At 34.5% G+C, this 15,411-nt stretch overlaps 1 protein-coding gene across 1 annotated transcript; it reads left to right on the top strand.

The window, feature by feature from the left end:
• Nucleotides 1–3,109: 3,109 nt before the first annotated feature.
• LOC138888187 (uncharacterized) lies at nucleotides 3,110–12,040 on the top strand. The gene is made up of 2 exons (XM_070170004.1): nucleotides 3,110–3,177; nucleotides 11,647–12,040. Exons 1-2 carry the CDS (start codon nucleotides 3,110–3,112, stop codon nucleotides 12,038–12,040), a joined length of 462 nt encoding a protein of 153 aa, XP_070026105.1.
• Nucleotides 12,041–15,411: the final 3,371 nt, after the last annotated feature.

Below are 15,411 nucleotides of genomic sequence, written 5' to 3'. Positions count from 1 at the left end.
ATATCAGCCATGACATCTCGCAAAGCTCGATACTCTGCTTTAGTAGAGGAAAGAGAAATGGTTAGTTGTTTCTTACTTTTCCAAAAAATAGGGCATCCACCAAAAGTAATAAAGTAACTAGTGATAGACTTCCTAGATTGAGCATAAGCAACCCAATCAGAGTCAAAGAAGGCCTAAAGAGAATTTTCAATTGAGTTAGAGAGCAAGGTCTCTTGATTGTGATCACTCATTAAATACCTAAGAACATAAAGTGCAACAAGCATGTGGGGAACTTGGGAAGCCTGAATTAATGTGCTTAAATATACAAAAAAAAAAAGAAGAAGCAATGTTTGCTTGGTATGTTGGAGAAAATTGAATTTGCTCAGAAGTCTTCTGTACAGAGATGGATTAATAACAGGCTGGTCCATGTCAGCTGTAAGCTTGACAGAGGACTCAAGAGGGGTGACTATAGGATGAAAATGCTGATAGTGAAATTCATCCAACAAACTAGAAACATATGTGCTGACTAATCAAAAAGCTTTCAGGATGCTTGGTGACCTCCAAATACAAAAAATAGTTAACAAATCACAAATATTTGACCTTGAATTGTGCATCCAATAAGGATTTCAAACTGTCAAGCTCCGAAATGTCATTCCCAACAAGTAAGATATCATCAACATATACAACTAGGACTTTCAATGAACCATTAGAAGATATGATGAAGAGGAAATAATTATTCTTGCTTGAGATGTAGCCTCTAGATAATACGTCTTCACATAATTTTGAAAAGCATTGCCTGGAAGCCTGATTGAGACCATAAAGAGACTTACTAAGCTTGCAAATCAAAGGAGATGAGGTAGAAGGAAGAAATGAGGAAATCTGAAGACAATGTGGAATTTTGATGTATACTTCTTCATGGAGATCACCATCAAGAAAAATATTATTTACATCAAGCTAATACACAGTCCAGTCTCTCTTGGTAGCAAGAGAAATGAGGCTTTTGATTATAGTAAACTTAACAACTGGAGAGAAGGTCTCAGTATACTCAATCCCATCCTTCTAAGTATCACCTCTCATAACAAACCTTGATTTATACCTCTCAATAGACACATTAGACTTCTGTTTGATCTTATAAACTCATTTGCAAGGAATGAATTTTTTGTGAGAAGAAAGAGGGACAATCTCCCATGTGTGGTTTACCTCTAAAGCTTGAAATTCTTTCAACATAGCCTCTTGCCGGGCAGGATGAGAGGTATCCTGCTGGTAAAACTGAGGTTCATTCAGTTGTAACTCAGTAGCAGAGACCTTGGAGGGAGCACAAGTAGGATTGGAAAGAGCAGAATAGCAGACATAGTCTTTTAGTAGGAAGAAGTATGACAAACCCTAGTAGATTTCCTAATAAGAGGAATAAAAGGTAGAGAAAGAGAAGAGGAAGAAGGTTCAGGGAGTAAGGAGAAGAAGTAAAAGAAGGAGGAGAATGTGGAGAAAGAGAAGAAGACTCAGAGAGTGGAGAAGAAAGAGCAGGATCGGTAGAGAATGAAGGAGGAAGAGGAGAGGAATATCAACAAAAAGTATAGAAGAATAGAAGGATTAATAGATGAAAAAGAAGAATAGAGAAATACATGTTCATGGAATATCTTTAGATAAAAAATGGAATTATTGGTAAGATTAAGAAGATTGTAGCCTTTCTTACCATAAGGATAACCAGAAGAACACATTTAATGGCCTTGGACGGAAACTTATTCCTCCCAAGCTTGGGAGTAGTGGCAAAACAAAGAAGTAGGGGAAGTGCCATGTAATCTCTCAAAAGGGGAAATGTTTCCCAAAATAGAGAAGGGCATCTTATTAATGATGTATATGGCTGGTAACACACAACCACCCTAATATTTGGTGGGAAGATTGGACTAATAAAGTGAGGCTCTAGATGTTTCTAATAAATATTTGTATTTTCTCTCGACTACCTTATTTTTTGTGGGGTATGAGGTGTGGTTATTTGGTGAAGGATCCCAATTGTTTTCTCTCAACTACCCTAAACATCAAACCCTAGTTATCTAAAACAAAATAGACAAAAATACTACAAGTAAAAGAACCCTAACTATCACCATCTAAATTATTTGAACCTATTACAAGAGATTGTAAAGAAGAAATGCAAAAATATGAAAAACAAACAGAAATAGTAAACACTAACAATAGATGATTTAATTGAATTCATATAGTCTTAATTAAAATATTTTAACAGATGTTTGAAATATTTGACCATAATGGCGTTACCCAACCATGTAATAACTATCCACCACCACCAACAACAATATAAACCCATTGTTGTCGAAATAGTGACTGTGGTTATCACCATGATAGTGACTGGATAAATTAAAAAATCAAACAAAGATGATAGTGAACTCTAACCCTAGATGGTTTAAGTTTAGAAGAAAAATGATCTTTTTAGCATATTTCAAGCCTTAACCAAATCCAATCTAAAATTTGAATAGCCTTTCACAAATGAATGACAAATAATGAGTTATTCACATTGTCATTCACAACAAGCACTATCCGTGTGTTTATGGGTCGGGGTGAGTTTTAATTATAAACGGGTGGACCTTTTTTTATCTAATCGGGGACAACCACGTGTCCTTTTTAAGATGGGACCATGCAGTTTACCGGTAACAAAATGGTATCTAGTGTTAATATGATTCAGTAATTCTATACTTTCTTTTGTATCAATAAAATCACTCTAACTTAGTGCTTTTCTCTAATAAAATAACAACCAAATTTGTCTTAAAATAATATGACACAACAAAATAATTTCACCAATCAAATTAAGTGAAACATAAACCACTAAACATCAAAAACTAACTATCTAAAATGAAATGGACAGAAATACCACAAATAAAGGAACCTAACAATTACCATCTAAATTATTTGAATTATTACAAGAGGGTGTAGTGACGAAATACAAAAAATATGAAATAAACAGAAAGAGTAAACACTAACAATAGACGATTTAATTGAATTCGCGTGATCTCCATGGGGTGGGACCTTGGAAGAATAAAAACAGTCTAAAGGTATATTTCCAGCAAGATATATCCTTCAAAGTTGGCAATGGCTCTATGGTAAAATTTTGAAATGAAAAATGGCATGGAGATTCTGCTTTGCCAGAGATCCTTCTCTATTTTTATTGGCCAAAACAGATCAGAAAATGTATGCGATGTTCAATTTAGTAGGAACATGCAAGATTGGGAGCTTAAAGATGCTTTTACTTGCTGAATAGATTAAAAAGTTGTACAGTAGACAGCTAGTATTTAGGCAGAATAAGATGAGGTAGCTCTAAGGAAGAGCTCATACACTATCAAAGCAGAGAATCACAGAATGTGCTCCCAAAATAAAGTGATAGCCCTCTAGCCTTGGAAGTTAATATGGAGAACATAACTACCTCCAAAGATCATCTGTTTCACTTGGACAGCACTGAAAGGGGCACCATGACTCAAGATAACCTATGTAGAAGAAAAATCCAGCTTGTGAATAGATGTCACATTTGCCAATCAAGTTTAGAATCTATCAACCATCTTTTTTATATTGCAAATTGGCTGCTAATCTCTAGCACATGTTCATGACAACTTTTTGTATCAGGTGGACACTTCCCCTGAATATCAAGGAAGCAGTTGAAAGTTGGAACTTTTGAAAAGTTAACAACGCCATCAAGTACATCTGGCAAATGATTCCAAATTATATTTTCTGGTGTGTTTGACATAAAAGAATACTAATATTTTGATGGGATTTCTACTCCTAACTATGTGCTAAAGGATATGTGTCTGCAACAGCTCTATAGTTGGAGCATTCTTGCCCCTGTAAAGGATGTTGTTTCTTTTGTAGATTTCATTGGTCGTCTGAGCCTCACTTAACAACCTCTTTTCGTTTTTAGATTTCTTGGGTTCTTAGAACCTGACTTAACGGCCTCTTTTGCTTTTGGTTAGTTCCCTATGCTCTAGAGCTTACTGTTATGGAACTAAGCTTAATTTTGTAACCACTGCATCTTCTTGATGCCAACAATACTATATTTATTTCATCACAAAAAAACAAAAACAAGACACATATAGTTAAATTAAAACTAACATTATTATCTCCAATATTTAGATAATCGGGCCAATATAATATCGAAAAATATTTATTATATACTTATTCACTAATATTCAAATTAAAACTATTGTATTCAAATACCTTGTCCATGTATCTAATTTCGAGTACCTTATGACTTATTTGCGTGATATTTCTCCAAAAGTTTAAACCACTGTTTGGCAAGGGGGACTTCACATGGCAAAACTGTATCATCATTTTCAAAATAAGCATTTGCCATATCTGGTATATGCTCTAGAGCAAAGAGCTTTAAAAAACAAAAAAAAAAAAGAAATTATGAAATAAAAAAGAGACGTACAAAACATAAGAATCAATTTCTTACCTGCATTAGCAGATGACTAATGCCTCCCTCTTCTTGCAAAGCAAATAGCGAGTGGGTCCAAACTGCTGATCTCACGCATAATCATTTACTTTTTGGTATGTTCTAATGCATATAAGATATCGACCATTACAACATCTTTTGTGAATACATGGCATATTATGATGCCTAGGATGTAGAAATAGTACATCCTAATGTATGAGTCTAAATTATTACAAGGTTCAGGGACTGAGGAAAAATTTACGCAATCAATTTAAACTTAAAAACCCACTTTTAATATCCTCTTGTGGAGAAATTTGGTGTAACAACTTGTCGCATATGTAATCAACTCGGCCGGTTCTGCCGTCTACCAGTTCACCCTTAATGGGTAGCTAGAGGCGGATCCAAGATTTAAATCCTATGGGTTCAATTTTTGAAGTTTTTAGCATTAAATTCATTATATATATTTAATGTTATGGGTTCATATCTACTATTTTTGTAATTTTAATAAATTTTTATATAAATTTTTACTCAACGTTAAAAATTATGGGTCCAATTGAACCCGTCGAAAATGCACTACATCCGCCTCTGGGTAGCCGTGTTAGAAAATATATATCATCTAGTCCTATATTTTTTTTTTTTATCATTTTATTACAAAGGCTTCTTTCTTCTTATCATATTTAGATAACATCAGACTTAAAAGAGGCTTATCACTCCTAATCTTTGGTATTAAAAATGCTGCGAACTTATAAAAGCAGCTAGAAAAAAAAAACGCTCCTCAACTCTCCGATCAAGAACCCACTTTGCAAGTTGCCAAATTTTATATGTAGCTGAATTCACTGTCATCTGCAAGAGTGAGAGAAAAGCATAATTAGTTCATAACCAATTGGGAGCTGGTAGACTAGACAGATTTTGAAGCTGGAGCATACGTTTAGGAGTATTATATGATTATATCAAGTGATAAAAAATATTAAAGGTCAAAGATTGAACGAAAGAAACAATTGTTGGGATATATTAGATATGCCCTAGATCTAATCTCATGTTTGATAATTTGAATATATTTTTCATGAATGTTATTTCATATAAAATATATATGTAATTTGATATTCTTTTATTATTATTATTATTATTATTATTTTTATTATTATTATTATTATTATTATTATTATTATTAATTGCTTGATTAATTTGATAAGGTCCTTGATTAAATTTGAGACTTGTCATCGTGATTGAAATCATGATAATGAGAGTGAAGTTTCTTATAATTTGATCTAAATTTTATTCTTGATCATAGGATTATTAATTTGGACACTAATAATCCGGTTAGATCAATATCTATGTGATTGTCTTTATGGGATAAAGATTAGTTGATCTCATTAACTAAATCATATAGATAGATGATGCATATAGAGATATGATCATTGAACCGACTCATTGAATAATTCTTAATGGTTAGAATTACCATAAACTGTCAATGGGATATTCTCAGGAAGAATGTGATGTAAGAGCTTCCTTTGACCTGATATCATCATAGTAATAGACAAGTTATTTATTGTACTTTGATGCTAGACACGTATGGCCCTACGGCGATAGTTGAAAGGATATTGGGTATGATTAAATACTTGAAGAATTAGTGATTGATCAAGATGGAATATGTCAACTCTTGGTAATGAGTTTAAACTCCATGTTGTCATGAATTATAACCGACCAAATTAAGACCTTGGCCAGGGTGATTGAATGAAAGAAGAAAAGAGTTTCTTAGGTCATTCAATGGTCGATTATATATGATATGAACACATAGTTGGTCGCCTATTAGGATTTGATAGTTAAACCATATCCTAGGGTGACCAGAGCTATAAGGACAGACAGAATTAATACACTATTGTTCTACGGGTTGATGAGAGTAAATTGTATACTTCATGATATCCGGTCGTTAAGGAGTGTTTCTAGACGCCACCCTTGATTAGTATACTGATGTGATCAATTTACTACCGACTTAATATTGAACCTATAGGGTCGCACACTAACGAGTGTTCTAATCTTTGCTAGGGGATTAATTACTTTATTATTTGATAATTAAATTAAAGAATTTAATTAGTCAAATAAATTAATTTATTAGTCCAAATGAAATATTATTATATCCTTTGCTAGCACAGATGACAAAGTTAATATTGTAAACAAATTGAAGCTTTCTATTTAGAATAGAAAATTGAATTGTATCTCTTGATTATAATATATATGTGATATATATTAATATTGATTTATATGTAGGTGATAACTAGGAATTATGATGCATTTTACACTCCTTCATGCTTAAGTTTTGATTAGAAATGTGTACAAAATAGTCCCAAAAGGCTCACAAGTTGTGCTTGATTGCAGGTTTGATCAACAAGATGCCAAGATGTCAAAAGCCAGCTCAAAAAGGAGTGAAACTTGCACAAGTACCAAAACAAGGCAAAGCTCAGTCAAACAAGGCCAGTGCGGCCGCACACCATTCTGTGCGGTCCGCGCATGTGAAGTTCAGAGAGTATGCAGCTCAGGCAAAAAGGGCAATGCGGCCGCACTTGATTTTCTACAGTCCGCATTGGAGTCACTGCGGCCGCACTCGATTTGTGTCTTAAAGATTTGAGTCCATTTTTCTTTTTGCTTTTTAGTAGTTAGTGGTAAGGGTGCCTCAAGCAAAGCTTCACTTGGGCCTAGCACATTTGTCTTTGATATCATGGTCAAAAACAAATCGTTGTGTTTAGGATGGTAAAAGTCGTGACCTTGAGACTCTTGTGTTGACCGATAATTATCAAGTGTTTTTTTGGGACCATTGTGTGCTCAAAACTTATCTAAGGTCGTTGTGGGCCCCTGAATCTATGTCTTTAGTGATCCCATAGCTTGTGTGGTGAGAAATTGCATTGCAAGTCCAAGTCCTGAGCCATTGGTCTAGAACCTGCCCTGAATGTTTGTTGAGGCAAAATCCTAAGTGAATTTTGATTTGAGATATGATTATAGGCTCTCCTTGATCCAAATGATAGCTTGAACACCTCCATAGCCTAACAATGATAAAATTCCCAGTCAACCTTTTTGAGCCTTAGACCTTTTTCCTTCAAGAACCATGATACAAGCCTTTACCCATTCTAAAAGATACCCTCTGTTGGCACCCGATCTTTCCTTAGCACATGACAAAAGTATAAGTTTGGGGGGAGAGACGAAGATGACAACAAAGTGGTAAAAAGGTACAAAATGAAGAAAAGGAAAGGCAATGAAAAAGAAAGAAAAGCAAAAAGACAAAAAGAATGTTCAATGTAGAAATGAATAAAAGGGATTCAAGAAAAGCAAAGAATGAAAGGTGTGAAAAGTTGAGAAAGGAGAAAAGATTTGAAATGTATAAGAAAGAGTGACATTGTGTCTCTCTAACCACTTAAAAAGAAATGAAAAGACTCAAAAAGTCAAGTGAATGTGTGCCGAAATGAAACAAAAGAAGTGCTTAAGGGAAGATGGAACCTACTTAGACCAAACATTGCCTACCCGGAACCAAAAGCCTTCACAATATCTCCACAAAAGCCCTATATGATCTCTAATTGAATGAAACTTACATTAGTGGTGACTCACACGAGGGACAAGCATATGGTACTTAGAGCCGGACTTGTGACTTTTCTTTGAGAGAGATGAGTGAATTTCCATAAACCTCATTCGGAGTGCTACTATTCTAAAGGTGGGTTTGCTTAGGGAGATGCTGAGGATGTGTGAGTTTGGGTTCCACAATGACCAAATTAATATAAAGATTTCTTTGATGTATTGAGTCAACTCTTGATGCTATTGCGTCGCACTTAATCCATGGTGTTTAAAAGAGTAAATGTTGTTAATGATTCATTTGTATTGAGGGCAATTCCCAATTGATGCTAGATGAGATCACTTTAGGACATCTGAATTTTTCTGGATTTTCTCTTAAAGGGTGGGTCTTATTTTGTTTGCTTGAGGATAAGCAAAAGCTTAAGTTTGGGGGAGTTGATAAATAGGAATTATGATGCATTTTACACTCCTTCATGCTTATGTTTTGATTAGAAATGTGTACAAAATAGTCCCAAAAGGCTCACAAGTTATGCTTGATTGCAGGTTTGGTCAACAAGGTGACAAGATGTCAAAAGCCAGCTCAAAAAGGAGTGAAACTTGCACAAGTACCAAAACAAGGCAAAGTTCAGTTAAACAGGGCCAGTGCAACCGCACACCATTCTGTGCGGTCCGTACAAGTGAAGTTCAGAGAGTATGCAACTCAGGTAAAAAGGGCACTACGGCCACACTTGATTTTCTGCGATCCGCATTGGAGTCATTGCGGCCGCACTCGATTTAGTGCGATCCGTATAGGCCATAGTTTAGAGAGTTGCCAGTTGAGGATTGAAGCCTAATGCGGTCCGCGATCCATTTCATGCGGACCACACTAGAAGCCACCACGGCCGCACTCGATTTTGTGCGGTCCGCATTGCCCAAGTTCAGAGAGCTGGATATTCAAGTCAAGAGCCTTAGTGCGGCCACACGTGATTTTGTGCGGTCCGCACTAGCCCCGCAGGGGTATTTTTGTCCAGATTTTTCAGCTTAGTATAGATAGCTTCTTTTCCCATTTTTAGAGGAGGAGAGAGTTTGTACTGAAGGCTGCACTCGTGACTTCGATATTTTTAGCTGTTTAGAGGAGGAGAGATTTTCTTCATCTATTTCTTTGTTTTCTTCTCTAATTATGAGTAGCTAGACCCATAACTAGGGTTGTGGCTCAACCCTAGTGTGAGTAATTGATGGGTCTTGTGTTTTATGGCTTGATTGATTATGAGTGTTTGATATTTGGACTAATTTCATGTTTAATTGCTGAATTAGTGGTTGCAAATACTAGTTTATATTTAGTTGACTTTGGCTCTTCTTGAGAAAGAGAGCCCAAGTCTCTGAAATTGGCCCATCAAGGAATTGGGGCGTACTCAAGAGATTGATAGCCTCAATCGAAGGATTAAACCTAGAGATAGTAATATCTGACTTGAACCATGATTGCTTGTGCAAATTTGCATACCCAATTGGTCTTGAGAAAGTCAATTCGGGCAGAATCACTCGAACTACCGAGAGGTGTAGAGTGAGTAGAATCGTGCAATGGTTATATCATACTCCCCAAATGTGAGAATTATGCTTTAGACTCAAGTATCCGTCAATTGACCAACTAGGCCAAAGTCACTACCCTAGTGCCTTTTAATCATTTGAAAACTCGCAATAGTTTAATCTTAACTTATTTTAGTTTAATTGATCATTGTAGTTCTATACAATTAGAAGTAAATCAAAACCCAAAATGTTTAGAAGTTCAACTAAGAGTAAATACATAACTCCACTTTAGATAGACACCCGACTCCAACTTCTAGCTCCTTGTGGAAATCGATCCCGACCTTAATCGGGTAAAAGCTGCTTCGACCTCTCTCGCTACTCAATAGTAGTGCTGGGTTGGCCTCGATCAATAGGTTGTATTATATATTATCAATTTATTCTTGTAATCCAATTTTGAATTGGATCAATTAATTCAATGTGAAAGTCCAAATTGGACTAACGTGAATTGAATTTTTAGCTAGCTGCCGTATGCCCATTTGGAATGGGATTCAAATTTTTCCAAATGAAAAAGGTTGCATAATTCCAACGTTTGGAATGGATTTTACGAAGGAAAAAATCAACGTTTGTGACTTTTCCTTTCCTACCTATTTGAAAAGTATTACAAAGGTGTTACATATATGCACATATATATATATCACGGTGAAAATATACACTAAGCTGTGAAAAAGAAAAAAAATGTTTGGCAGAGCTACAAAAATAAAAAAGAGCAATATTCATTTCAAGGAAAATACTATACTTACAGTAAGGTTGAAGTTTTTTAAAAACTTAGCACTGTAATTTTCATTTAATTTGTTCACGGGTTTCATTGATCAAAGAGTTGATAGCAAGGATTGGTCTCGGTGTGGATACGCATAGGGTCTTCGCACTATCGAAGAAATTTTGAAAAAAGATTCTCTTCACTAGGTATGTCTTAGATCCGATCTTTGATATGTAAATAAATTTTAAACACGAAAAGTTCTACCGAGGATTGTTATTATCTTCCGTTGCGTGTTATGAACACCTCTATGCAATCCTATAGTGGTATCAGAGCCTTGGTTTCTCGTGTCTAAAATTTATTTACGAATATTTTTGCATTTGAAAAGTTCAAACCATAATACATGTATCTTGTGGAATAGACAAATTGTTTGAATACATGAATTGATATTATTTTATTGTGAATAAAATATATATTTATATAAGTTAAACTACTAAGATAGTTCGTAACTTGAATTTGAAATTTCATATAAGATACGATGGTAATCTGTAATAGATTATTAAATTATATAGTTGTTTTAGTTGTTATTAGTTTATAAGGTATTAACTAATAATAATTTTCTGGCATGTATTATTTTATGTGATATATGTGATATATTAGATAAACATGTAGAAGTATGTTGAATTTCATTTTTATGTGACATGCTTGTTCGATATATAATTTTAAATTATTTATTACATGTGATGTAAATTTATTTAGGACAAAGCATGCAGACAACTTAAGCCAAATTCATGTGATATGAAAGATTTGATCATCATGTTATTAAAAGTTATTTTAGTAACAATTCCCTCTTACTAAAATTTGAGTTCTTGAATAATATATTTTATTAGTAAAGCTATCCATCAAAATAAATAATTTTAGTTACTTCTTGTTTATAAGGAGCGGCCTGACAACCAGGAGAATTATAGTTCGAGAATATGTTAAAATTATTTATCGCATTAGGTGCATGGATTGAAAGAATTATTTATTTTTACACTAGATGCCTGTACTACCCGGGGAGTATAAAATTTAATAAGTTCTTTGCTATCATGATGGTTGAACTCAACTATGCCAATAAGATCGACCTGACCCCCAGGGGACTAATTGACATAAAGCTATTTAAGAAAATTGTATGGGGATACAATTGGTAAGTGTACCTACCTTTAAAATATATGTGAGAAACGACTTGACTTTTAAGTGGCTCATACATATTGTTGAAGGTTTTCTTTACTCCACTAATAGAAATAAAGATTTCTTAAACTATAATGAGGGTAAGCATTTTAAAATATTAGTTGAAATATCATTTAGATAAAAGTTCATGTCTTTATGATATGTTTAAATATGTTCTTATAATATTGCCTTTTCTTTTTTTAAATTGTAGATTTCTCAATATGTCTGTTATATCACTGCGTGGAATACTTGATACCAACAAGTTGGTAGGACCAAACTTCGATGATTGGTATAGAAATTTGAGAATTGTTCTCATGCATGAAAAACTTATTGATGTGATCGATAAGCCCGCCAAGGAAGTCCCAGATGAGAATGATGATGATGCCACTAAGATTTATCAAAAATACTTGGAAGAATGTCTTACTATCAAATGCTTCATTCTCGCTTTTATGAGTTCTGAGCTCCAGAGGAAACATCAGGATATGGATCCAACTGCAATCATTAAACATCTTAATAAGATGTTTGGTACACAAAGCAGGGCAGCAAGATACCAGCTATCTAAGGCTTTATTTGGATCCAATTTGACTGGAAACTCTCCAGTTTGACCCTATGTCAATCGTATGATTGATTTTATTGAAGAACTTGAGAAGTTGGGGTGCAAATTGGGTAAAGAGCTTTCTCAAGATTTGATCTTGCAGTCACTTTCTGAATCCTTTTCACAATTTGTTATTAATTTTAATATGCATAAAATGGATTGTGATCTTCATGAGATGCTTAACATGCTTATTGATTATGAGAATCAACTTGCATCTAAGAAGAAGAGAGGAAATGTCATGTTGGCTGGAAACTCTTTTAAGAAGAAGGGTAAGGGTAAAAATAAACCCAAGAAGAAACCTATTGCGTCTAAGGGTGGTGTGACCAAACCCAAAAGCAAGACATGCAAAACTGACAAATCTAATGCTGAATGTTTCCATTGTAAGAAGATAGGACATTAGAAGAGAAACTGCCCGGAGTATCTTGCAACTCTAAATGATAAGAAACAAGGTAAGACTTAATTGAAAAATGTTTTCAAAGTTTCTTTAACTACTACTGATGTTTCATTGTGGGTATTAGATACTAGCAGTAGTCACACCTCCTTTTTACACACCCGAAGGTAGTATAAGGGAGTTTTTCCACTTTAACTAACATTATTCGAAATTGGATTATTTATTATTTTTTTAGAGTCGCCACTTGGAATATTTTAATTGGTGTCCCAAGCCACCGATTTATTTTAAATCCCAAATCGAGGAAAAATCGACTTTCCTTTTGAAGTCTGCGAACCAGAAATTTTGAATAAGGAATTCTGTTAACCCGAGGGAAGGTGTTAGGCACTCCCGGGTTCCGTGGTTCTAGCACGGTCGCTTAAACTATCATAATTGACCTATTATCTGATTTTAATACATGTTTTAGCCTATGGTATAATTTTAAATTATTAACTGCTTTTAATTAATTTTATGAATATTCAACGTTATCTAAAACACGTCTTTGAACCACGCCACATGAAATGCACCCGCGGTCCGCGATATATTTTTATTTAACGTTGTTAAGATTTGGATTTGGGTCACATAAAATGCACACCCGAGTTTAGGAAAGTAATTTTTTAAAATAACGCGCCTAAAGCAACTACGCACTTTCAACTTTGCGAGGGCCATAAAAAATTCAACTAAATAGCGTGCCTCGATTTCTAAGAATTAAAATATTAATTAAATGAGGGCCATGCATTTTGAGATTTTATTTGGCATGGCACACCTCGACTAATTAGAGACCTAATTAATTTATGAAAGGCTAAAGGAAATTTCTAATTTATTTCTAGGCTAATGGCTAATCTCAAATTAATGAATGGTCCGCTAGGTGATAAACGCCACCAGAATTTGATTTGTTAAAAAGGCCCAGGCCAACGATGGGCTTCATTACCCGTCGCCACTTCCCTTGGCGTGCACAACGACTCAGTTGGCTTAATACGAAGCCCATATTGAGGAAACAATTGCTGATGAGAAAATTCAACACAACTGGGCCAACACAGGTAGCCCAGTTTGATATTTCAGCATCAACACTTAAAACAAGAACAATTTCTACGAAAAGGCCTTAAAATTTGCACCAATACTGCCAATCATTGAACGAATTTAAAGCATATTCAAAATGAGCATACAATCTGTGATCAACAACAACTCGTATGCAGCTTATTTTATCATTCAATACCCAAAATTAAATCCATGCAAACTATACACAATCATTTCAAGCTTACGCCAAAATTAGAACTATATCAATTTTAAGAATCAGAACTATTACTAGCCATGGCTAAGGCTAATACACCTAATGAATATGCCTCAGAACATTATAATTCATCACCCCCTTTTGATTACTATAGTCAACAGGGGATTATCAAGCAAGTCAAAAATAAAATTTCTGAATCTCACATTGGTCTCTTCAGTACTTAAATATACAGAAAACCAGACGTTCTTATGTTCAACAAGTTTCATGGCCTTTTAACAAAACAAATCATCTAAATTGAAATGGCTACTTGAAACTTTCAGAACTAAAAGGGATTTAAACAACAAAAGGGTCAAACATCCACATAATGGAAACTAAACTAAAATGCAACAATCAACTAATTTTACAGGTGCAAAAATAGCATTTAATCAACTGCTCTGTTACAGATTTTAGCTTGATCAAACAAACTTCATGTTCGTCCATTTTCAAACACTAAGAGGTATGATGAATACCTGGAAATCGAAAGATAAACAGAAAGGGTGAAGAATCATCAAGGAACAGCAGTAGAAACCAGCTTAAAACCCCAACAATGAAACAATAAAAGTAACAGTAAAACTCCAACCCAAACTTTAAAGATCCAAACTCAGTCCATTTCAACCCAGATACAAGAATTTGTCATTTTTCAGTGGTTTTAACCAAGCAATGAAGATCAAAACCCAAAAACTAAGTAAAATTCAAGCAGTTCTCAGCAAGAAAATGCAGGGAATTCAAAGATATTTCAGAGTTTTCTTAGCCGTTTCAGTTTTTCAGGAGTTTTTTATCTCTAAAATCTTACTTCAACCTCAAGTAATGATGTCTTTATAGGCAAGGTTTTAGGGCTGCAGAAACAAGCTCATTTTTACACTTAAGACCTTTTGCAATTTTGGTATTTGCTCAAGTACCCTCACTTAAAAAAATTAAATTTTTAGTTAAGTCCCAATGACACCTTCCTAGCAGCTTCCTAATTCAGTTGCTGAGATTCCCCCTACCTAGAGTTCCTAAATTATCCCTTTAAGCCCTGTTAATTACCCTCAAAAAATTCATAGGTCAATTTGACCCAATGATTCAGCCCAAATCCGTCTTACAAAACCCAATTTGAATCCCTTCTTTTGGGTTTTTGATTTCAAGCAAACAAACAATCTATAATCGAAATTCCAATTTAACAGACTGACCCAAAATTTCCCCAAAAAAAAAATCCCGGAAACCTTTAAAAATGAAACTAAAAACAAAAGACAGAGGAAAATGAACCAATTAACAAAACAAATAAGCTAAACTTTGTTATTAAGCTAATTATGCAAAAACAGAATAAACGAGAAAGTGAATACATAATGAAGAAAAGAAAAGAAGACGCAGAAAAGAGATAGAAAATGAACTTAAACGAAGAAAAGGAAACATGCAAGAAAAGGAAGTGAAAATACCTAAATTCGAACGTCCAAATCTTGAAATTAAACCTCGAGCTTTCGATTTTGAGCAAAATGGGCTTTAATCATGTGTTCTCAAACGAAAACACATGAAAAAAGCCGATTTCGACTTCAAATCTTCAAATAGACTCACTAATTTAGTTTTGGGAATTTAGGGTTCATGTCTTCAATTTAAGATTCGACAAGTTCTGGGGAGATTCGAAGGTAAAGGAGTAGAGATTTGGAGAGGGGAGGTAATGGGGGTTCTATGGTGTTGATTTGGGTGA

Source organism: Nicotiana sylvestris, chromosome 3 (genome assembly GCF_000393655.2).
Source record: "Nicotiana sylvestris chromosome 3, ASM39365v2, whole genome shotgun sequence".
Taxonomy (NCBI): domain Eukaryota; kingdom Viridiplantae; phylum Streptophyta; class Magnoliopsida; order Solanales; family Solanaceae; genus Nicotiana; species Nicotiana sylvestris.
The sequence above is the reverse complement of the archived record's forward strand: the minus strand, read 5'-3'. Positions and strand labels throughout refer to the sequence as shown.